General features: G+C 46.4%; 1 protein-coding gene across 1 annotated transcript; it reads right to left on the bottom strand.

Moving 5' to 3' along the window:
• Positions 1 to 401: 401 nt before the first annotated feature.
• On the bottom strand, positions 402 to 1,654 carry LOC123134530 (transcription factor ILI5). Its single transcript, XM_044553771.1, has 2 exons — positions 1,271 to 1,654; positions 402 to 1,122 (listed from the first exon to the last, which is right to left on the bottom strand). Exons 1-2 carry the CDS (start codon positions 1,379 to 1,381, stop codon positions 967 to 969), a joined length of 267 nt encoding a protein of 88 aa, XP_044409706.1. The 5' UTR covers positions 1,382 to 1,654; the 3' UTR covers positions 402 to 966.
• Positions 1,655 to 23,872: the final 22,218 nt, after the last annotated feature.

Below are 23,872 nucleotides of genomic sequence, written 5' to 3'. Positions count from 1 at the left end.
CGAAGCCTTTCCTGATCCCCTCGTCTATTTTCTTTCAGTAAGTGCTGATTAAAGAAAGGACAAACCCAAGTGGAGACACATGCACTGGTGTGGAGACACACATAGAGAGACCGGGTTTGCACTCTTTTCACATAACGCCGTGCCGTTTCCGTAGCACAAGGAGAGTCACTGGTCGTAGCATCAAAACAGCCGGAGCCACCGCAACCACAAGTGGGCCATTCCATACATGTCAAGTGGTACCACTGGATCTATATGCAAGCATAAATAGTATAGCGTAATCATCGTGTTTTTAACCTGATGAAAGTAAACGCGTTGCGTCACGTGCGTACGTACGGATAGGGCCGATCGAGGGCGAGAGGGCATAGAGGAAGCAACCATGAAAGCCCGGCATCATTTGCATATTATCTTAATACCATACACCAGTCTAGTATTAATTTGATCTCGTAGTACGTATTCCAACAAAAGTTAAAGCTGGGGTGGTACAACATGACGATGATATTAATTTGCTCTAGGTAGTAGTAGTACCGTAGTAGTGGTCGGTCGGTTGTCGATAGAGGACACAACTCGATCCAATGCCACCAACTAAATTTACAGATCGAGTAGTAGATCAAGAAAGGGACAACACACGGAGGAGACGATCGAGAGATTAGCTCAAGCAGCAGCCAGCGCGCGAGGATAAGCTTTGGCCCAAGGTAGGAACGCTAGCTAAGCTAATGCCCTACGTAGTACAGACGGAGTGAAGCTTAGAGACACGTAGTACATTTTTTGATCTACACGATCAGATCTAGGCAGAAAGGGAGCAGGAAAGAGATACATATTTAAATATGTGGAGGACGATATATATACCCTAGCTAAGCAAAGCTCTCGTACGTGTCCGGCTGGCCGGAGAGACCCATAGCGCAGCCGCCGCTTAATTGTCCTGGCGGTTGAGCTCTCGCCGATCGACCGGCCGGCGCCGTAGTACGATCACGAGCGGAGGATGCCGCGGATGATCTCCGCTTCGGCGCTATTGTGGTCCATGGTCGACATGAGGTCCGACAGCCGGTCGCTGAGGTCGTCCACCTCCCGGTGGAGGCTCTTGATGTAGCTGCACGTCTCCTTCAGGAGCTTCGTCGTCGACGCCTGCATTTTCATTTCACTCCCCCGTTATTTCGTGCTGGCTTCGTGCAAGTCAAACTCGCACGGACAATGCAACCACCTAGCTAGCTGGCGAGTGGTGGAGTAATGTGCGTGTGCATCCGTGTTTGGGTGGTAAGCTTAAGCAAGTTACCTGGCTGGAGCCGCGGCGGCGAGAGTTGGGGAGCAGAGACTGGAGCTTGGACATGAGCTCGTTGACCTCCTCGTCGGAGATGGAGCCGCGCGACGACCTTCTGCTCGACATCTTCTTCCTAGCCGCTGCTACGTCGCTGGCCGGCCGGGATGAGCTAGCTAGCTAGTGCCGGAGCAAGCAGACTGCAGACTCCCGCCGGCTAACAAAGCCTCGCAGTGTGTACGCTCAAAAGGTGCCGGGCGGTTGGCCGGTGAGCGAAGGGCGGCCCTCGCTGACGTCGAGCTGCTCAGGATACTCGCTGGATAACTTCTAGTTGTGCAATCGCTGGAGGAGTGTGTGAGGGAGACAGAAAGGGAGAGGGTGTCTTTATAGGGGGGAGAACGGATTGGGGAACGATGTAGATGCGCGGAGATAATTCGACCTCGGCAAGTAATTATAGCACTAGCTACTGGCGGAGAGCAAAAGTAGGAACTCTAACGGGGTAGCCGGGCCCGCGTGTCTCTCTCCGTCTAATCACTGATGAGCCGGGCCTACCCGGCCCCACGGTCATCGGCTTGTGGGGCCCACAGGTGGAGAGGCAGCTCGTTGGGCCCTACTTAAATGACCACCCACCACTAGCCACGTGCCCCATGCTGCCTTGCAGGACTGTTCGGTTTTACCGGGAAAGAACCCCTGGCTAGACGTGTTCGCCTCCTCGCCATGCTGACCGATCCAGCAACGTCCAGGAAATAGACAAAATCACTTGTTTCGTTTGAGGTTGTGATTTGATGTTATTCCAAGCGAAAGTCCCTCGGCTCGGTCTCCTGGCTCCGAGCCTTGTTAAGACGTACTACGTGTATGTACCACGAACTGATCATACCACTGTCAATCATCGGCATTGCCTAATTAGTCGAGTAGTGCAAATTGAGAGTCTTGATCATGGAGTAATAAGCTTTTCGGAGAAAGAACACGCACCTTGTGTATGTGTAAAGCTAAACAGGGACATGGATCGATGGCCTCTTCTCTCCACCCTTCCGTCATTGTCGTGAGAACGGACACGGACGCAACTATTGTATTGCACTTGCACACATACATGCAGCACAGCAACTCTCTAATCAGCGGCAAGTCTTTTATTAACTACGTCAATCAACTGTATATATCCGCACTATCCACAAGAAAACAAGTCGAGCGCCAGACCCGAAAGATGCCCTGTCCCCGGCCGGCTGCCCGGGACGTGAGAGCGGACGCGTACATGCATGCACATACGCCTTCATTCTCTTGTCGTGTGCTGTGGGCATGCCAGCACAGTGACACATGACACGCCGCTTCAATTAAGTAGCAGTACGGGTTTTATGTGCAGCAAACGCACCTAACACAGGAGATTAGCGCCTGGATTCAGCGCGATGATTGAGGGAGAGTGACGCAACACGTACGCCTACGGTTTTTTATGCATGTATGTATGTAAACGTCTGATACAGTAGTACTATAATTATAGGTAATTCGTTAAGAGTTGGTCTGCTGCATGCATGGGGGTGGGCTCAGTTTGGCGGGGTTTACCGAACGGCGGGACGCAAATCTCGGGCGCCCGAAGTTGGAGCCCCTGCGCCGCTGCCATGTTGGCGATTGAAACCAACCGGGCGGGCTAGCGACCGGACAGCGCGCGCCAACCTTCACGTGACCGTCGCGTGGCGAGCGCGTGCTCGTGTTTAAGGCCGCCGTCCATGTGGTCGATCGGGGCCTGGCCGCCGTGGCTCCGGCCGCGTGACAGGAAAATGGCCGTCATGTCACGAGCCTCCACCGCTGGACGGCACGACACGAGGGCCCCGTCGTCGATCGGTGGTCTGGTCCGGCCCCGCCCTCCCGTCCGGCCGTCTCCATCGGCCGATCGGCCCGGCCGGCGGATCCCGCGACCCGGGGGGGAATACGTGCCTGCATCCGTTGCGAGATCCAGGCGCGCGAACCAGGCACGGCCACGTACGGCGTGCGCGCACGGCGCGGGGCGGCCGCAGGCCACAGATGGTAGATTAGCTCGGGTCGGGTGGACGGAGAGACGAGCGGCCGGGAGGGTGCACAGCTGCCGCTGGTAGCTTTGTGGCGGGCAAAAGGGGCGCGCATGTGAGGGGCACGCCGCGGTGGTGGGTCTCGGGCCGATGGCGAGGCGGCAGGGCGCCCACCGCCACCACCACCGGCACGGCGTGCTCGCGCCCTTCTTGGCTATCTTTTCCGTGTGATTACGTTACACGCCACGTACGTGTGTCCCCGATCCAGAAGATCGATACCCACATATGCGCCTTTAGTTAACTAACGAGCTCGACTTCGGCCCTTCCGTGGGGCATGTTTATTGTTTGCTTTAGGCCCGGCCGGCCACCCGACTACTACATCTCTATGACTTGTGCTGGAGTGCTACTCTACAGGTAGCAGCAGCACAGTTCTCGTACTACTAGCACCTCTGTTCCTCTCTCTCTGTTCTCACGACATGACATGACCAACCGAACAAACGGCCGATCGCGTGAGGAGTAGTAAATGGAGGACGGACCACGTGTCGGCCGCTCGTGTGAAGATGGGTGGTATCTACTACATGTATCCACGGAGCAGGGATAGGTCCTATTTTCAACCAAGGAAGGGCCGGCCGTGTCGTATGTAGCTGTGCGGCTGCGGCTACGGCTACACTGGACTCATCAAGGCTCACTCACAGCTAAAGCGTGTGTTCTTTGGGGATGCATGCCGGTACGAGTGCTTTCCGGCTCCCATCCTTCTGCTGTTGCCAAAACCGGCCTCTGGTACGTGCGCGCGTACGGTACGTCGCGGCGCGGCTGTACGTGCTGATCGATCGATGCGTCCACGTCGAGACCAGCCTAGGCTATAGCTAGCTAGCTATGGATCGCGCGAATGGGTCATGGGGCGTGTAACTGCGAAGTACTCCTACGTAAGTGTTCATAGATCGCAGATTTGAGATTGATCAGTAAGCGCTGGGCCTCTGGCTTGGCTGCCCACCACTAGCTACAGTAAACACTGAAGAAGAGCTGGGGCCAGCTGGGGGGCACGTACGGCAAAGTTAAGAAACAGTTTGCGTACGCGCCACCGATCTCTGCCGAGTCATGTTCGAGCCATTGTCCTCTCTGACACGAGCTTCTGGAAAAGCTAGTCCCGCGCCGAAAAAAACATCAATATCATTTTACATCTAGCTGGGAGTACTACCTCTGTGCTAGCTAGGGGCTCATATCTAGGTCGGTACTGCTCCTGCCGGAGATCGTTACTTTCCGAGATCATAGTACTGGCTAGCTAGCATGCATTATCGATCGATGATAAGGGCGATGCTATGCATGAAACACGCATTGTAGTTTCTAGGAAGGACGAGAGTACCTGTACTTACCTATCCGCCGGTAGTCCGGTACGGGGATGGGGCCGGACGGAGCGGACAGAGAGAGAGAGAGAGAGAGAGGAGAGGACTGGGCAGGCCGCCAAATTGCATTTGCATGCGGTTACTACGTGACCAAGTTGCACGTCGCCGTCGCGGTGTTTATTGCATGGGGCGGACGAGCGGAATCGATTGTATGGGCTGCCGGCCAACCCGCCGGCTCCAGCACGTGCCTCTGCCCCGTCGCCGGAAGCAACCAGCTCCGGCCGGCCTCCTCCCATCGGCAACGACATGCCGTTGCCGGACGCGCATGCGTACCCACGTAAGCGGAGTATGAGCGTATCCATGCATGGGCTCGTGCGTCCGATCGTATGTACGTTGTATGATCGTATATATAGGCCGATAGGCGTGTCCTCACGGGCGTCAAGCACACATCTGTAGCATGTCTCTCGGCACGTACTCCGTATGTAATACGAGACATGCTGCTCCATCGTCAACAGTGCGGTGGTTAAATGTTTCGTCGGGTGGCGGTGCATGTGGGGCGGTTGTGTCACGCGGTTGCTCTTGGTCGTTTGGCATGCAGAACCGGCCGGCGGCACGGACGACATGAAAAGGCATCTCCGGCTCTCTGGTGAAGCCGGTAATTATGAAGTCGTTGCTCGTGAGTGCGTGCACTGTAGCTCTTGTCATGGAATCTTGGATGAGGTCACCGGTGACTTTGTGAGGACAATAGTTTATGGTGGAGTGAATATTCAACTACTTGCGCAGTGAGAGATCCAAGAGAAATGAAGAGAGCACTTCAATTCACGCAGTCGTCGATCGATCTGATCGTGGTAGCATTGCATACTTTGACCAAGCCGGGTAAATAAGTGTGTGAATCCGACCAGACTAATACACGGATGCCCCACCGGTCTCATGCTCTCTGAGCCTTATGTGACTTCGAGCGAGCTCGATGCATGCATCTGAATTTTCGCCTTGTCATATTACTAGCCGACCGTGCAATTTCATACTACTGCAGTGGTTTAATTGCGTGTCTACTCTAGTTACCAGGATAAGATAGTAACTAGAGGGCATAGGCGCGGCGTGAAAGCATGTGTGTGCGCCCATGTTCCTTTTTTAATTAGGAAAAAAAGAAAACAATGCGTTTGAAAGCCACACGGTGGCATGAAATTATCTGTGTATGTAGTAAGTTCATACATGTTCTTGTACTACTTCCTTATTTTTAGAAGTTGGGGAGGTCATAGCAACATGCAAAGAATTTATCTTCCACATGTAAGAGCATGGTGTCATGGCTAACTATACCAATGATCCAGCCGACATTGCTGCTGTGACGCTAAGGAGTTGTGAAACGAAATGTGTAAGTCATGTCGACCGCTAGCAACTGTAGAACCTCCAAAGAAAACCAAGAATGGATAAATAATACAAATATCAGATATAGTACGAACCTGTAGATGCAAGTAAAACCGTGGATCAATAAATATCAAGTGAAGAAAATGGAATGCAACAATTATGCATATGTAAGTATAGCTTGGAGTAAACATAGCCAAGGATGTCCATGCCCATAAAGAAAAGGAATTCCCACCCAATTTCTTCACCTTCCAACTGTCTATTGCGAACTAGAACAACCTAATCCCATGGGCATAGAGGAATTCATGTTTGGTCTCCAGGTGCGATGCGGAACATAAGCACATGGGGCATACAAAACGAATAAGAAGAACGACACTAGCACCTCAAACAAGAAATTACGTACCTAGCCGAAGAACACATAACGGTGCGATGCTTCCTTCCACGGCAGTCCAGCGCCGTGCACCAACAACCTCGATCATGGTATTTCATTCACGGACACTTGTCGTGGCCTTCCACCCGGATACTAAACTGATTAGAGTGAAGAGCAACGCCGCTATAAACAATGCCCGACAACTTAGAGTGACGCAGTGAGTTGCATGTCTTGGCCAACGGGTGAAAGAGTCCGTAATTCGCCTGCTATGAAGATTTGGTTTCTTTGAAGCACCAATCACAGAACAATCATTCTACGGTAATCTCCATTAATTTAAGGTAAAATATATACAAACTAAAGAAAAAAGAGGAAATACAATCAACAATGACTTTTTTGTGAAACATGGATACTCTTAAGAAGATGTATGTCTAGCTCTGCCAACATCACAGATGTGTTGTAATCCATTCTTCTAGTTTGCTTCGATTCCTTGCTTTGACTCTGTGCTGTAAGAGAAGAAGATCTTCCTTAAGTATGTATTTCTAGCGGTTTATGCTTGGAACCTCTTTCCTGATTTTTTTTCCATTTCTCTGAGTCCAAATTCTCCAACATCCTAGAATAATGATATCCAAAGCAATTCTAGCTGACATCATGGCATGGATGAGGACAATGTCATCAAAGCATGAAATTCCATGATTTCTTGAGGCGAATATTGTTGGGGAACGTTGCAGAAAATTAAAATTTTTCCTACGGTTTCACCAATATCCATCTATGAGTTCATCTAAGCAATGAGTCATAGGAGAGAGATTGCATCTACATACCACTTGTAGATCGCGTGCGGAAGCGTTCAAGAGAACGGTGATGATGGAGTCGTACTCGCCGTGATCCAAATCACCGATGACCAAGTGCCGAACGGACAGCACCTCCGCGTTCAACACACGTACGGAGCGGATGACATCTCCTCCTTCTTGATCCAGCAAGGGGGAATGAGAGGTTGATGATGATCCAGCAGCACAACGGCGTGGTGGTGGATGCAGCAGAACTCTGGCAGGGCTTCGCCAAGCTGCTGCGGGAGGAGGAAGAGGTGTAGCAGGGGGAGGGAGGCGCCAAGACACAGGGTGCGGCTGCCCTCCCCCCTGCCCTCCTTTATATAGGCCCCCAGGGAGGGGGGGCGCCGGCCCTGGGAGATCCAATCTCCCAAGGGGGCGGTGGCCAGGGGGGTGGAGTGCCCCCCAAGGCTAGTGGGGCGCGCCCCCCACCTAGGGTTTCCAACCCTAGGCGCAGGGGGGGCTAGGGGGGGCGCACCAGCCCACTAGGGGCTGGTTCCCCTCCCACTTCAGCCCACGGGGCCCTCCGGGATAGGTGGCCCCACCCGGTGGACCCCCGGGACCCTTCCAGTGGTCCCGGTACAATACCGGGTGACCCCGAAACTTTCCCGATGGCCGAAACAGCACTTCCTATATATAATTCTTTACCTCCAGACCATTCCGGAAATCCTCGTGACGTCCGGGGTCTCATCCGGGACTCCGAACAACATTCGGTTTGATGCATACTCATATTCATACAACCCTAGCGTCACCGAACCTTAAGTGTGTAGACCCTACGGGTTCGGGAGACATGCAGACATGACCGAGACGGCTCTCCGGTCAATAACCAATAGTGGGATCTGGATACCCATGTTGGCTCCCACATACTCCTTGATGATCTCATCGGATGAACCACGATGTCGAGGATTCAAGCAACCCCGTATACTATTCCCTTTGTCAGACGGTATGTTACTTGCCCGAGATTCGATCGTCGGTATCCCAATACCTCGTTCAATCTCGTTGCCGGCAAGTCACTTTACTCATACCGTAATGCATGATCCCGTGACCAGACACTTGGTCACTTTGAGCTCATTATGATGATGCACTACCGAGTGGGCCCAGTGATACCTCTCCATTATACGGAGTGACAAATCCCAGTCTCGATCCGTGTCAACCCAACAGACACTTTCGGAGATACCTGTAGTGCACCTTTATAGTCACCCAGTTACGTTGTGACGTTTGGTACACCCAAAGCACTCCTACGGTATCCGGGAGTTACACGATCTCATGGTCTAAGGAAGAGATACTTGACATTGGAAAAGCTCTAGCAAAACGAACTACACGATCTTGTGCTATGCTTAGGATTGGGTCTTGTCCATCACATCATTCTCCTAATGATGTGATCCCGTTATCAACGACATCCAATGTCCATAGTCAGGAAACCATGACTATCTGTTGATCAACGAGCTAGTCAACTAGAGGCTCACTAGGGACGTATTGTGGTCTAAGTATTCACACGTGTATTACGATTTCCGGATAATACAATTATAGCATGAATAAAAGACAACTATCATGAACAAAGAAATATAATAATAATCCTTTTATTATTGCCTCTAGGGCATATTTCCAACAGTCTCCCACTTGCACTAGAGTCAATAATCTAGTTACATTGTGATGTATCGAACACCCATAGAGTTCTGGTGTTGATCATGTTTTGCTCGCGGAAGAGGTTTAGTCAACGGATCTGCGACATTCAGATCCGTATGTACTTTGCAAATATCTATGTCTCCATCTTGAACATTTTCACGGATGGAGTTGAAACGACGCTTGATGTGCCTGGTCTTCTTGTGAAACCTGGGCTCCTTGGCAAGGGCAATAGCTCCAGTGTTGTCACAGAAGAGTTTGATCGGCCCCGACGCATTGGGTATGACTCCTAGGTCGGTGATGAACTCCTTCACCCAAATTGCTTCATGCGCTGCCTCCGAGGCTGCCATGTACTCCGCTTCACATGTAGATCCCGCCACTACGCTCTGCTTGCAGCTGCACCAGCTTACTGCCCCACCATTCAACATATACACGTATCCGGTTTGTGACTTAGAGTCATCCAGATCTGTGTCGAAGCTAGCGTCGACGTAACCCTTTACGACGAGCTCTTCGTCACCTCCATAAACGAGAAACATGTCCTTTGTCCTTTTCAGGTACTTCAGGATATTTTTGACCGCTGTCAAGTGTTCCTTGCCGGGATTACTTTGGTACCTTCCTACCAAACTTATGGCAAGGTTTACATTAGGTCTGGTACACAGCATGGCATACATAATAGATCCTATGGCTGAGGCATAGGGGATGACACTCATCTCTTCTTTATCTTTTGCCGTGGTCGGACATTGAGCCGAGCTCAATCTCACACCTTGCAATACAAGCAAGAACCCTTTCTTGGACTGATCCATTTTGAACTTCTTCAAAATCTTATCAAGGTATGTGCTTTGTGAAAGACCTATGAGGCGTCTCGATCTATCCCTATAGATTTTGATGCCTAATATGTAAGCAGCTTCTCCAAGGTCCTTCATTGAAAAACACTTATTCAAGTAGGCCTTAATGCTGTCCAAGAATTCTATATCATTTCCCATCAAAAGTATGTCATCTACATATAATATGAGAAATGCTACAGAGCTCCCACTCACTTTCTTGTAAACGCAGGCTTCTCCATAAGTCTGCCTAAACCCAAACGCTTTGATCATCTCATCAAAGCGAATGTTCCAACTCCGAGATGCTTGCACCAGCCCATAAATGGATCGCTGGAGCTTGCATACTTTGTTAGCATTCTTAGGATCGACAAAACCTTCTGGCTGCATCATATACAGCTCTTCCTTAAGATAACCGTTAAGGAATGCCGTTTTGACGTCCATCTGCCATATCTCATAATCATAGTATGCGGCAATTGCTAACATGATTCAGACAGACTTAAGCTTCGCTATGGGAGAGAAAGTCTCATCGTAGTCAATCCCTTGAACTTGCCGATAACCCTTAGCGACAAGTCGAGCTTTATAGATGGTGACATTACCATCCGCGTCCGTCTTCTTCTTAAAGATCCATTTGTTTTCTATCGCTCGCCGATCATCGGGCAAGTCAGTCAAAGTCCATACTTTGTTTTCATACATGGATTCTATCTCGGATTGCATGGCTTCTAGCCATTTGTTGGAATCTGGGCCCGCCATCGCTTCTTCATAGTTCGAAGGTTCACCGTTGTCTAACAACATGATTTCCAGGACAGGGTTGCCATACCACTCTGGTGTGGAACGTGTCCTTGTGGACCTACGAAGTTCAGTAGCAACTTGATTCGAAGTACCTTGATCATCATCATTAATTTCCTCTCCAGTCGGTGTAGGCACCACAGGAACATTTTCCTGAGCTGCACTACTTTCCGGTTCAAGAGGTAGCACTTCATCAAGTTCTACTTTCCTCCCACTTACTCCTTTCGAGAGAAACTCCTTTTCCAGAAAGGATCCGTTCTTGGCAACAAAGATCTTGCCTTCGGATCTAAGGTAGAAGGTATACCCAATGGTTTCCTTAGGGTATCCTATGAAGACGCATTTTTCCGACTTGGGTTCGAGCTTTTCAGGTTGAAGTTTCTTGACATAAGCATCGCATCCCCAAACTTTTAGAAACGACAGCTTAGGTTTCTTCCCAAACCATAATTCATACGGTGTCGTCTCAACGGATTTAGACGGTGCCCTATTTAAAGTGAATGTAGCTGTCTCTAGAGCGTATCCTCAAAATGATAGCGGTAAATCGGTAAGAGACATCATAGATCGCACCATATCCAATAGAGTGCGATTACGACGTTCGGACACACTGTTACGCTGAGGTGTTTCAGGCGGCGTGAGTTGTAAAACGATTCCACATTTTCTTAAGTGTGTACCAAATTCGTGACTTAAATATTCTCCTCCACGATCTGATCGTAAGAATTTTATCTTTCGTTCATGTTGATTCTCTACCTCATTTTGCAATTCCTTGAACTTTTCAAAGGTCTCAGACTTGTGTTTCATCAAGTAGACATACCCATATCTACTCAAGTCATCAGTGAGAGTGAGAACATAACGATATCCTCCGCGAGCCTCAATGCTCATTGGACCACACACATCAGCATGTATGATTTCCAATAAGTTGGTTGCTCGCTCCATTGTTCCGGAGAACGGAGTCTTGGTCATTTTGCCCATGAGGCATGGTTCGCATGTGTCAAATGATTCATAATCGAGAGACTCTAAAAGTCCATCAGCATGGAGCTTCTTCATGCGCTTGACACCAATGTGACCAAGGCGGCAGTGCCACAAGTATGTGGGACTATCGTTATCAACTTTACATCTTTTGGTATTCACACTATGAATATGTGTAACATTACGTTCGAGATTCATTAAGAATAAACCATTGACCATCGGGGCATGACCATAAAACATATCTCTCATATAAATAGAACAACCATTATTCTCGGATTTAAATGAGTAGCCATCTCGCATCAAACGAGATCCAGATACAATGTTCATGCTCAAACTTGGCACTAAATAACAATTATTGAGGTTTAAAACTAATCCCGTAGGTAAATGTAGAGGTAGCGTGCCGACGGCGATCACATCGACCTTGGAACCATTCCCGACGCGCATCGTCACCTCGTCCTTCGCCAGTCTCCGATTATTCCGCAGCTCCTGCTGTGAGTTACAAATATGAGCAACGGCACCGGTATCAAATACCCAGGAGTTACTACGAGTACTGGTAAGGTACACATCAATTACATGTATATCAAATATACCTTTAGTGTTGCCGGCCTTCTTGTCCGCTAAGTATTTGGGGCAGTTCCGCTTCCAGTGACCCTTCCCTTTGCAATAAAAGCACTCAGTCTCAGGCTTGGGTCCATTCTTTGACTTCTTCCCGGCAACTGGCTTACCGGGCGCGGCAACATCTTTGCCGTCCTTCTTGAAGTTCTTCTTACCCTTGCCCTTCTTGAACTTAGTGGTCCTATTGACCATCAACACTTGATGTTCTTTCTTGATTTCAACCAATGCTGACTTCAGCATTGAGAATACTTCAGGAATGGTCTTCACCATCCCCTGCATATTGTAGTTCAACACAAAGCTATTGTAGCTCGGTGGGAGCGACTGAAGGATTCTGTCAATGACCGCCTCGTCCGGGAGGTTGATCTCCAGCTGGGACAGGCGGTTGTGCAACCCAGACATTTTGAATATGTGCTCACTGACACAACTGTTTTCCTCCATCTTACAACTATAGAACTTGTCAGAGACTTCATATCTCTCGACCCGGGCATGAGCTTGAAAAACCATTTTTAGCTCCTCGAACATCTCATATGCTCCGTGTCGCTCAAAACGCTTTTGGAGCCCCGGTTCTAAGCTGTAAAGCATGCTGCACTGAACGAGGGAGTAATCATCAGCACGTGATTGCCAAGTGTTCATAACGTCTTGGTTATCTGGGATGGGTGTTTCACCTAGCGGTGCATCTAGGACATAATCTTTCTTGGCTGCTATGAGGATGATCCTCAGGTTCCGGACCCAGTCCAAATAGTTGCCGCCATCATCTTTCAGCTTGGTTTTCTCTAGGAACGCATTGAAGTTCATGTTGACATGAGCGTTGGCCATTTGATCTACAAGACATATTTAGCAAAGGTTTTAGACTAAGTTCATGATAATTAAGTTCATCTTAATCAAATTATTTAATGAACTCCCACTCAGATTGACATCCCTCTAGTCATCTAAGTGTTACACGATCCGAGTCGACTAGGCCGTGTCCGATCATCACGTGAGATGGACTAGTCATAATCGTTGAACATCTCCATGTTGATCGTATCTTCCATACGACTCATGTTCGACCTTTCGGTCTCTTGTGTTCCGAGGCCATGTCTGTACATGCTAGGCTCATCAAGTTAACCCTATGTGTTTCTCCATGTGTAAAACTGTCTTACACCCGTTGTATGTGAACGTAAGGATCTATCACACCCGATCATCACGTGGTGCTTCGAAACGACGAACTTTAGCAACGGCGCATAGTTAGGGGGAACACTTTCTTGAAATTATTATAAGGGATCATCTTATTTACTACCGTCGTTCTAAGTAAACAAGATGCATAAACATAATAAACATCACATGCAATTATATAATAGGGACATGATATGGCCATATCACATCACATGACAATTGCTGCAAAAACAAGTTAGACGTCCTCTAATTGTTGTTGCATCTTTTACGTGGCCGCAATTGGGTTCTAGCAAGAACGTTTTCTTACCTATGAATAACCACAACGTGATTTTGTCAACTTCTATTTACCCTTCATAAGGACCCTTTTCGTCGAATCCGCTCCAACTAAAGTGGGAGAGACAGACACCCGCTAGCCACCTTATGCAACTAGTGCATGTCAGTCGGTGGAACCTGTCTCACGTAAGCATACGTGTAAGGTCGGTCCGGGCCGCTTCATCCCACAATACCGATGAAGCAAAATAAGACTAGTAGCGGCAAGCAAGTTGACAAGATCTACGCCCACAACAAAATTGTGTTCTACTCGTGCAATAGAGAACTACGCATAGACCTAGCTCATGATGCCACTGTTGGGGAACGTTGCAGAAAATTAAAAAATTTCCTACGGTTTCACCAAGATCCATCTATGAGTTCATCTAAGCAACGAGTCATAGGAGAGAGATTGCATCTACATACCACTTGTAGATCGCATGCGGAAGCGTTCAAGAGAACGGTGATGATGGAGTCGTACTCGCGTGATCCAAATCACCGATGACCAAGTGCCGAACGGACAACACCTCCGCGTTCAACACACGTACGGAGCGGATGACGTCTCCTCCTTCTTGATCCAGTTAGGGGGAAGGAGAGGTTGATGATGATCCAGCAGCACAACGGCGTGGTGGATGCAGCAGAACTCCGGCAGGGCTTCGCCAAGCTGCTGCGGGAGGAGGAAGAGGTGTAGCAGGGGGAGGGAGGCTCCAAGACACAGGGTGCGGCTGCCCTCCCCCCTGCCCTCCTTCATATAGGCCCCCAGGGGGGGCGCCAGCCCTGGGAGATCCAATCTCCCAAGGGGCGGCAGCCAGGGGGGGTGGAGTGCCCCCCAAGGCTAGTGGGGCGCGCTCCCCACCTAGGGTTTCCAACCCTAGGCGCAGGGGGCCCCAGGGGGGCGCACCAGCCCACTAGGGGCTGGTTCCCCTCCCACTTCAGCCCACGGGCCCCTCCGGGATAGGTGGCCCCACCTGGTGGACCCCTGGGACCCTTCCGGTGGTCCCGGTACAATACCGGGTGACCCCGAAACTTTCCCGATGGCCGAAACAGCACTTCCTATATATAATTCTTTACCTCCGGACCATTCCGGAACTCCTCGTGATGTCCAGGATCTCATTCGGGACTCCGAACAACATTAGGTTTGCTGCATACTCATATTCATACAACCCTAGCATCACCGAACCTTAAGTGTGTAGACCCTACGGGTTCGGGAGACATGCAGACATGACCGAGATGGCTCTCCGGTCAATAACCAACAGCGGGATCTGGATACCCATGTTGGCTCCCACATACTCCTCGATGATCTCATCGGATGAACCACGATGTCGAGGATTCAAGCAACCCCGTATACTATTCCCTTTGTCAGACAGTATGTTACTTGCCCGAGATTCGATCGTCGGTATCCCAATACCTCGTTCAATCTCGTTTCCAGCAAGTCACTTTACTCGTACCGTAATGCATGATCCCGTGACCAGACACCTGGTCACTTTGAGCTCATTATGATGATGTACTACCGAGTGGGCCCAGTGATACCTCTCCGTTATATGGAGTGACAAATCCCAGTCCCGATCCGTGTCAACCCAACAGACACTTTCGGAGATACCTGTAGTGCACCTTTATATTCACCCAGTTACGTTGTGACGTTTGGTACACCCAAAGCACTCCTACGGTATCCGGGAGTTACACGATCTCATGGTCTAAGGAAGAGATACTTGACATTGGAAAAGCTCTAGCAAAACAAACTACACGATCTTGTGCTATGCTTAGGATTGGGTCTTGTCCATCACGTCATTCTCCTAATGATGTGATCCCGTTATCAACGACATCCAATGTCCATAGTCAGGAAACCACGACTATCTGTTGATCAACAAGCTAGTCAACTAGAGGCTCACTAGGGACGAATTGTGGTCTAAGTATTCACACGTGTATTACGATTTCCGGATAATACAATTATAGCATGAATAAAAGACAACTATCATGAACAAAGAAATATAATAATAATCCTTTTATTGTTGCCTCTAGGGCATATTTCCAACAAATATGCTATTCAAATAGCCCTGTGCAAAGTTACAGTCCCAAAATAAATGTCTCAGAGTCTCCTTAGTAGGATCATTGCAAGATACACAGTCATAAGATTCTGGTGTTGACTCTATCATGCAGAAGCACCTAGAAAAATATTGTATGTCTTAATTTGTTGGTTGTCTTCCATATGTTTTTGAAGTGAGGATTGTCTTCAATTCTAGTATAAGTTGCTTTGTACACTGCGAAGATTTGTTTGAGGGCATGGCAGAGTCCGGCCAACCGAGGGTGACGTGTGAAAGTGCAACTATTCCCCGTGTGGTTTTGGTAATTCATAACAACATATAGCTCATTGAACTAATATCTTATCAAGATAAATATATCAGCATGTTGAATAGTTGGCATGGCACGGACTAGAGATGTGGACCCATCAAAATGCTGGGGACAAAGATTGGCAAAAGCTCAAGACTCTTCATCTTTATTTTAGTGATCCAAGATCACATTGATTGAAGGAAATATGCCCTAGAGACAATAATAAAGTTATTATTTATTTCCTTATTTCATGATAAATTTTTATTATTCATGCTAGAATTGTATTAATCGGAAACATAATACATGTTTGAATACATAGACAAACATAGTGTCACTAGTATGCCTCTACTTGACTAGCTCGTTGATCAAAGATGGTTTTGTTTCCTAACCATAGACATGAGTTCTCATTTGATTAACGGGATCACATCATTAGGAGAATGATGTGATTGACTTGGCCCATTCCGTTAGCTTAGCACTTGATCATTTAGTATGTTGCTATTGCTTTCTTCATGACTTATACATGTTCCTATGACTATGAGATTATGCAACTCCCGTTTACCGAAGGAACACTTTGTGTGCTACCAAATATCACAACGTAACTAGGTGATTATAAAGGTGCTCTATAGGTGTCTCCAAAGGTACTTGTTGGGTTGGCGTATTTCGAGATTAGGATTTGTCACTCCGATTGTCGGAGAGGTATCTCTGGGCCCACTCGGTAATGCACATCAATATAAGCCTTGCAAGCATTGCAACTAATGAGTTAGTTGCGGGATGATGTATTACATAACGACTAAAGAGACTTGCTTGTAACGAGATTGAACTAGGTATTGAGATACCGATGATCGAATCTCAGGCAAGTAATATACCGATGACAAAGGGAACAACGTATGCTGTTATGCGGTTTGACCGATAAAGATCTTGGTAGAATATGTAGGAGCCAATATGAGCATCCAGGTTCCTCTATTGGTTATTGACCGGAAACATGTCTTGGACATGTCTACATATTTCTCGAACCCGTAGGGTCCGCACGCTTAAAGTTTTGTGATGATCTATATTATGAGTTATGTGTTTTGATGTACCGAAGGTAGTTAAGAGCCCCGGATGAGATCGTGGACATGACGAGGAGTCTCGAAATGGTCAATACGTAAAGATCGATATATTGGACGACTATATTCGGACATCAGAAAGGTTCCAAGTGATTCGGGTATTTATCGGAGTACCGAAGAGTTACGGGAATTCGCCGGCGAAGAGTATATGGGCTTTATTGGGCCATACAGGAATAGAGGAGAGACGCCAAAAGGAAGGAGGCGTGCGCCCCCCCTCTGGTCCGAATTGGACAAGGGGTGCAGCCCCTTTTTCCTTCTTCCTCTGCCCCTCTTTCCTTCTCTCCTACTCCAACAAGGGAAGGAGGAGTCCTACTCCCGGTGGGAGTAGGACTCCCGCCTTGGTGCGCCCTCCTCCTAGGCTAGCCGCCTCCCCCCTTCCTCCTTTATATACGGGGGCAGGGGGCACCCCAAAGACACAACAATTGATCCTTGAGATCTATTAGCCGTGTGCGGTGCCCCCTCCACCATATTCCACCTCGATAATATCGTAGCGGTGCTTAGGTGAAGCCCTGCATCGGTAGAACATCATCATCGTCACCACGCCGTCGTGCTGACGGAACTCTCCCTCGAAGCTCGGCTGGATCGGAGTTCGAGGTACGTCATCGAGCTGAACGTGTGCTGAACTCGGAGGTGCCGTACGTTCGGTACTTGGATCGGTCGGATCATGAAGACCTACGACTACATCAACCGCGTTGTGCTAACGCTTCCGCTTTCGGTCTACGAGGGTACGTGGACAACACTCTCCCCTCTCGTTGCTATGCATCAACATGATCTTGCGTGTGCATAGGATTTTTTTTGAAATTACTGTGTTCCCCAACAGTGGCATCCAAGCCTAGTTTTATGCGTAGATGTTATATGCACGAGTAGAACACAAGTGAGTTGTGGGCAATACAAGTCATACTGCTTACCAGCATGTCATACTTTGGTTCGGCGGTATTGTTGGATGAAGCGGCCCGGACCGACATTACGCATATGCTTACGCGAGACTGGTTCTACCGACGTGCTTTGCACATAGGTGGCTGGCGGGTGTCAGTTTCTCCAACTTTAGTTGAATCGAGTGTGGCTACGCCCGGTCCTTGAGAAGGTTAAAACAACACAAACTTGACGAACTATCTTTGTGGTTTTGATGCGTAGGTAAGAACGGTTCTTGCTCAGCCCGTAGCAGCCACGTAAAACTTGCAACAACAAAGTAGAGGACATCTAACTTCTTTTTGCAGGGCAAATTGTGATGTGATATGGTTAAGACGTGATGCTATATTTTATTTATGAGATGATCATGTTTTGTAACCGAGTTATCGGCAACTGGCAGGAGCCATATGGTTGTCGCTTTATTGTATGCAATGCAATCGCCCTGTAATTGCTTTACTTTATCACTAAGCGGTAGCAATAGTCGTAGAAGCAATAGGTGGCGAAACGACAATGATGCTACGATGGAGATCATGGTGTCGCGCCGGTGACGATGGTGATTATGATGGTGCTTCAGAGATGGAGATCACAAGCACAAGATGATGATGGCCATATCATATCACTTAAAATGATTGCATGTGATGTTTATCCTTTATGCATCTTATTTTGCTTTGATTGACGGTAGCATTATAAGATGATCTCTCACTAAATTTCAAGAAGTGTTCTCCCTGAGTATGCACCGTTGCGAAAGTTCTTCATGCTGAGACACCACATGATGATCGGGTGTGATATGCTCTACGTTCAAATATAACGGGTGCAAAATAGTTGCACACATGGAATACTCAGGTTAAACTTGACGAGCCTAGCATATACATATATGGCCTCGGAACACTGAGACCGAAAGGTCGAGCGTGAATCATATAGTAGATATGATCAACATAGTGATGTTCACCATTGAAAACTACTCCATCTCACGTGATGATCGGACATGGTTTAGTTGATTTGGATCACGTGATCACTTAGATGATTAGAGGGATGTTTATCTAAGTGGGAGTTCTTAAGTAATATGATTAATTGAACTTTAATTTATCATGAACTTAGTCCTAGTAGTATTTTGCAAATTATGTTGTAGATCAATAGCTCGCGTTATAGCTTCCCTATTTTTTTATATGTTCCTAGAGAAAAACTATGTTGAAAGATGTTAGTAGCAATTATGTGGACTTGGTCCGTGATTTGAGGTTTATCCTCATTGCTGCACAGAAGAATTATGTCCTTGATGCACCGCTAGGTGACGGACCTATTGCAGGAGTAGATGCAGACGTTATGAACATTTGGCTACCTCAATATGATGACTACTTGATAGTTTTGTGCACCATGCTTTATGGCTTAGAACCAGGACTACAAAAACATTTTTGAAACGTCATGGAACATATGAGATGGTCCATGAGATGAAATTGATATTTCAGACTCATGACCGTGTCAAGAGGTATGAGACCTCTGACAAATACTTCGCCTAAAAGATGGAGGAGAATTGCTCAACTAATGAGCAAGTGCTTAGATCGTCTGAGTACTACAATCACTTGAATCAAGTGGGAGTTAATCTTCCAGATAAGATAGTGATTGACAGAGTTCTCTAGTCACCATCACTAAGTTACTAGAACTTCGTGATGAAGTATAGTATGCAAGGGATGACGAAAACGATTCCCGAGCTCTTTGTGATGCTGAAATCAATGAAGGTAGAAATCAAGAAAAAGCATCAAGTGTTGATGATTAAACAAGATCACTAGTTTCAAGAAAAGGGCAAAGGAAAAGAAAGGGAACTTCAAGTAGAATGGCAAGCAAGTTGTCACTCCCGTGAATAAGCCCAAAGCTGGACGAAAGCCTGAAACTAAGTGCTTCTATTGCAAAGAAAATGGTCACTGGAAGCGGAAATGCCCTGGATATTTGGTGGATAAGAAGGATGGCAAAGTGAACAAGGGTATATTTGATATACAGGTTATTGATGTGTACCTTACTGGTGTTTATAGTAGCCCCCGAGTATTTGATACTTGTTTGGTTGCTAAGATTAGTAACTCGAAACAGGAGTTACAGAATAAACAGAAACTAGTTGAGGGTGAACTGACGATGTGTGTTGGAAGTGGTTCCAAGATTGATATGATCATCATCGTGCACTCCCTATACTTTCGAGATTAGTGTGGAACCTAAATAAATGTTATTTGGTGTTTGCGTTGAGCATAAATATGATTAGATCATGTTTGTTGCAATATGGTTATTCATTTAAAATCAGAGAATAATTGTTGTTCTATTTACATGAATAAAACATTCGATGGTCATACACACAATGAAAATAGTTTGTTGGATCTTGATCACAGTGATACACTTATTCATAATATTGATGCCAAAAGACGCAAAGTTGATAATGATAGTGCAACTTATTTGTGGCACTGCCGTTTGGGTCATATCGGTGTAAAGCACATGAAGAAACTCCATAAAGATGGATTTTTGGAATCATTTGGTTATGAATCATTTGATGCTTGCGAACCGTGCCTTTTTTGGGCGAGATGACTGAAACTCTATTCACCGGAACAATGGAACGAGCTACTGACTTGTTGGAAATAATACATACCGATGTATGCAGTCCAATGAAGTGTTGATGCTCGTGGCGGGTATCATTATTTTCTGGCCTTCACAGATGATTTGTGCAGATATGAGTATATCTACTTAATGAAGCACAAGTCTGAAACATTTGAAAAGTTCAAAGAATTTCAGAGTGAAGTGGAGAATCATCGTAACACGAAAATAAAGTTTCTACAATCTGATCGTAGAGGAGAATATTTGAGTTAAGAGTTTGGTCTTCAATTAAAACAATGTGGAATAATTTCACAAACTCATGCCACCTGGAACACCACGGCTTAATGGTGTGTCTGAACGTCATAACCGTACTTTATTGGATATAGTGCAATCTATGATGTCTCTTACCAATTTACCACTATCATTTTGGGGTTATGCATTAGAGACAGCTGCATTCACTTTAAATAGGGCACCATCAAAATCCGTTAAGATGACGGCTTATGAACTGTGGTTTGGCAAGAAACCAAAGTTGTCGTTTCTTAAAGTTTGGGGCTGCGAGGCTTATGTGAAAAAATTTCAACCTGATAAGCTCGAACCCAAATCGGAGAAGTGCGTCTTCATAGAATACCCAAAGGAAACTGTTGGGTACACCTTCTATCATAGATCCGAAGGAAAGATAATTGTTGCTAAGATGGATCCTTTCTAGAGAAGGAGTTTCTCTCGAAAGAAGTGAGCGGGAGGAAAGTAGAACTTGATGAGGTAGCTGTACCTACTCCCTTATTGGAAAGTAGTTCATCACAGAAATCAGTTCCAGTGATTCCTACACCAATTAGTGAGGAAGTTAATGATGATGATCATGAAACTTCAGATCAAGTTGCTACCGAACCTTGTAGGTCTTCCAGAGTAAGATCCGCACCAGAGTGGTACGGTAATCCTGTTTTGGAAGTCATGTTACTAGACCATGATGAACCTACGAACTATGAGGAAGCGATGATGAGCCCAGATTCCGTGAAATGGCTTGAGGCCGTAAAATCTGAGATAGGATCCATGTATGAGAACAAAGTGTGGACTTTGGTTGACTTGCTCGATGATCAGCCAGCCAAGTTAAATAATGGATCTTCAAGAGGAAGACGGACACTGATAGTAGTGTTACTATCTACAAAGCTCGACTTGTTGCGAAAGGTTTTCGACAAGTTCAAGGCATCGAATACGATGAGATTTTCTCACTCATAACGATGCTTAAGTCTGTCCAAATCATGTTAGCAATTGCCACATTTTATGAAATCTGCCAAATGGATGTCAAAACTGCATTCCTTAAATGGACATTTGTTAAAGAAGTGTTGTATATGATACAACCAGAAGGTTTTGTCAATCCTAAAGGTGTTAACAAAATGTGCAAGCTCCAGCAATCCATCTATGGATTGGTGCAAGCATCTCGAAGTTGGAATATAAGCTTTGATGAGTTGATCAAAGCATATAGTTTTATATAGACTTACGGTGAAGCCTGTATTTACAGGAAAGTGAGTGGGAGCACTACAGACTTTCTGATAAGAATATGTGAATGAGATATTGTTCATCAGAAATAATGTAGAATTTTCTGGAAAGCATAAAGGAGTATTTGAAAGGAGTTTTTCAAAGAAAGACCTCGATGAAGCTGCTTACACATTGAGCATCAAGATCTATAGAGATAGATCAAGACGCGTGATAAGATTTTTCGATGAGTACATACCTTGATAAGATTTTGAAGTAATTCAAAATGGAACAGTCAAAGAAGGAGTTCTTGCCTGTGTTGCAAGGTGTGAAGTTGAGTAAGACTCGAAACCCGACCATGGCAGAAAACAGAAAGAGAATGAAAAGTCATTCCCTATGCCTCAGTCATAGGTTCTATAAAGTATGTTGTGCTGTGTACCAGTCCTATTGTGTACCTTGTCATAAGTTTGGCAAGGGGGTACAATAGTGATCTAAGAGTAGATCAATGGACAGCGGTCAAAATTATCCTTAGTGAGGACTAAGGAAATATTTCTCAATTATGGAAGTGATAAAAGAGCTCGTCGTAAAAGAGTTACGTTGATGCAAGCTTTTACACCGATCTAGATGAATCTAAATCTCAATCTGGATACATATTGAAAGTGGGAGCAAGAAGCTAGAGTAGCTCCATGCAAAGCATTGTAGACATAGAATATTTGCAAAATACATACGACTGTGAATGTGACAGACCCGTTGACTAAACTTCTCTCATGAGCAAAACATGATCATACCTTAGTACTCTTTGGGTGTTAATCACATAGCGATGTGAACTAGATTATTGACTCTAGTAAACCCTTTGGGTGTTGGTCACATGACGATGTGAACTATGGGTGTTAATCATATACAGATATGAATATTGGTGTTAAATCACATGATGATGTGAACTAGATTATTGACTCTAGTGCAAGTGGGAGACTGAAGGAAATATGCCCTAGAGTCAATAATAAAGTTATTATTTATTTCCTTATTTCATGATGAATGTTTATTATTCATGCTAGAATTGTATTAACTGGAAACATAATACATGTGTGAATACATAGACAAACGTAGTGTCACTAGTATGGCTCTACTTGACTAGCTCGTTGATCAAAGATGGTTGTGTTTCCTAACCATAGACATGAGTTCTCATTTGATCGGGATCACATCATTAGGAGAATGATGTGATTGACTTGACCCATTCCGTTAGCTTAGCACTTGATCGTTTAGTATGTTGCTATTGCTTTCTTCATGACTTATACATGTTCCTATGAGTATGAGATTATGCAACTCCCGTTTACTGGAGGAACACTTTGTGTGCTACCAAACGTCACAACGTAACTGGGTGATTATAAAGGTGCTCTACAGGTGTCTCCAAAGGTACTTGTTGGGTTGGCGTATTTCGAGATTAGGATTTGTCACTCCAATTGTCGGAGAGGTATCTCTGGGCCCACTCGGTAATGCACATCAATATAATCCCTGCAAGCATTGCAACTAATGAGTTAGTTGCGGGATGATGTATTACATAGCGAGTAAAGAGACTTGCTGGTAACGAGATTGAACTAGGTATTGAGATACCGACGATCGAATCTCGGGCAAGTAACATACCGATGACAAAGGGAACAACGTATGTTGTTATGCGGTTTGACCGATAAAGATCTTCGTAATATATGTAGGAGCCAATATGAGCATCCAGGTTCCGCTATTGGTTATTGACCGGAAACATATCTCGGTCATGTCTACATAGTTCTCGAACCCGTAGGGTCCGCACGCTTAAAGTTTTGTGACGATTTATATTATGAGTTATGTGTTTTGATGTACCGAAGGTAGTTTGGAGTCCCGGATGAGATCGGGGACATGACGAGGAGTCTTGAAATGGTCAAGACGTAAAGATCGATATATTGGACGACTATATTCGGACATCGGAAAGGTTCCAAGTGATTCGGGTATTTATCGGAGTACCGTAGAGTTATGGGAATTCACCGGGGAGGAGTATATGGGCCTTATTGGGCCATACGGGAATACAAGAGAGAGGCCAAAACGA

The sequence above is a fragment of the Triticum aestivum genome, chromosome 6B (assembly GCF_018294505.1).
Source record: "Triticum aestivum cultivar Chinese Spring chromosome 6B, IWGSC CS RefSeq v2.1, whole genome shotgun sequence".
In the NCBI taxonomy this organism is placed as follows: domain Eukaryota; kingdom Viridiplantae; phylum Streptophyta; class Magnoliopsida; order Poales; family Poaceae; genus Triticum; species Triticum aestivum.
The sequence above is the reverse complement of the archived record's forward strand: the minus strand, read 5'-3'. Positions and strand labels throughout refer to the sequence as shown.

Coding starts and splice junctions, on each gene's coding strand:
- LOC123134530 (XM_044553771.1), bottom strand. CDS start 1,381: ATGTCGAGCAGAAGGTCGTCGCGCGGCTCCATCTCCGACGAGGAGGTC. Junction 1,123..1,270: donor GCCGCCGCGGCTCCAGCCAG/GTAACTTGCTTA, acceptor ATGAAAATGCAG/GCGTCGACGACGAAGCTCCT.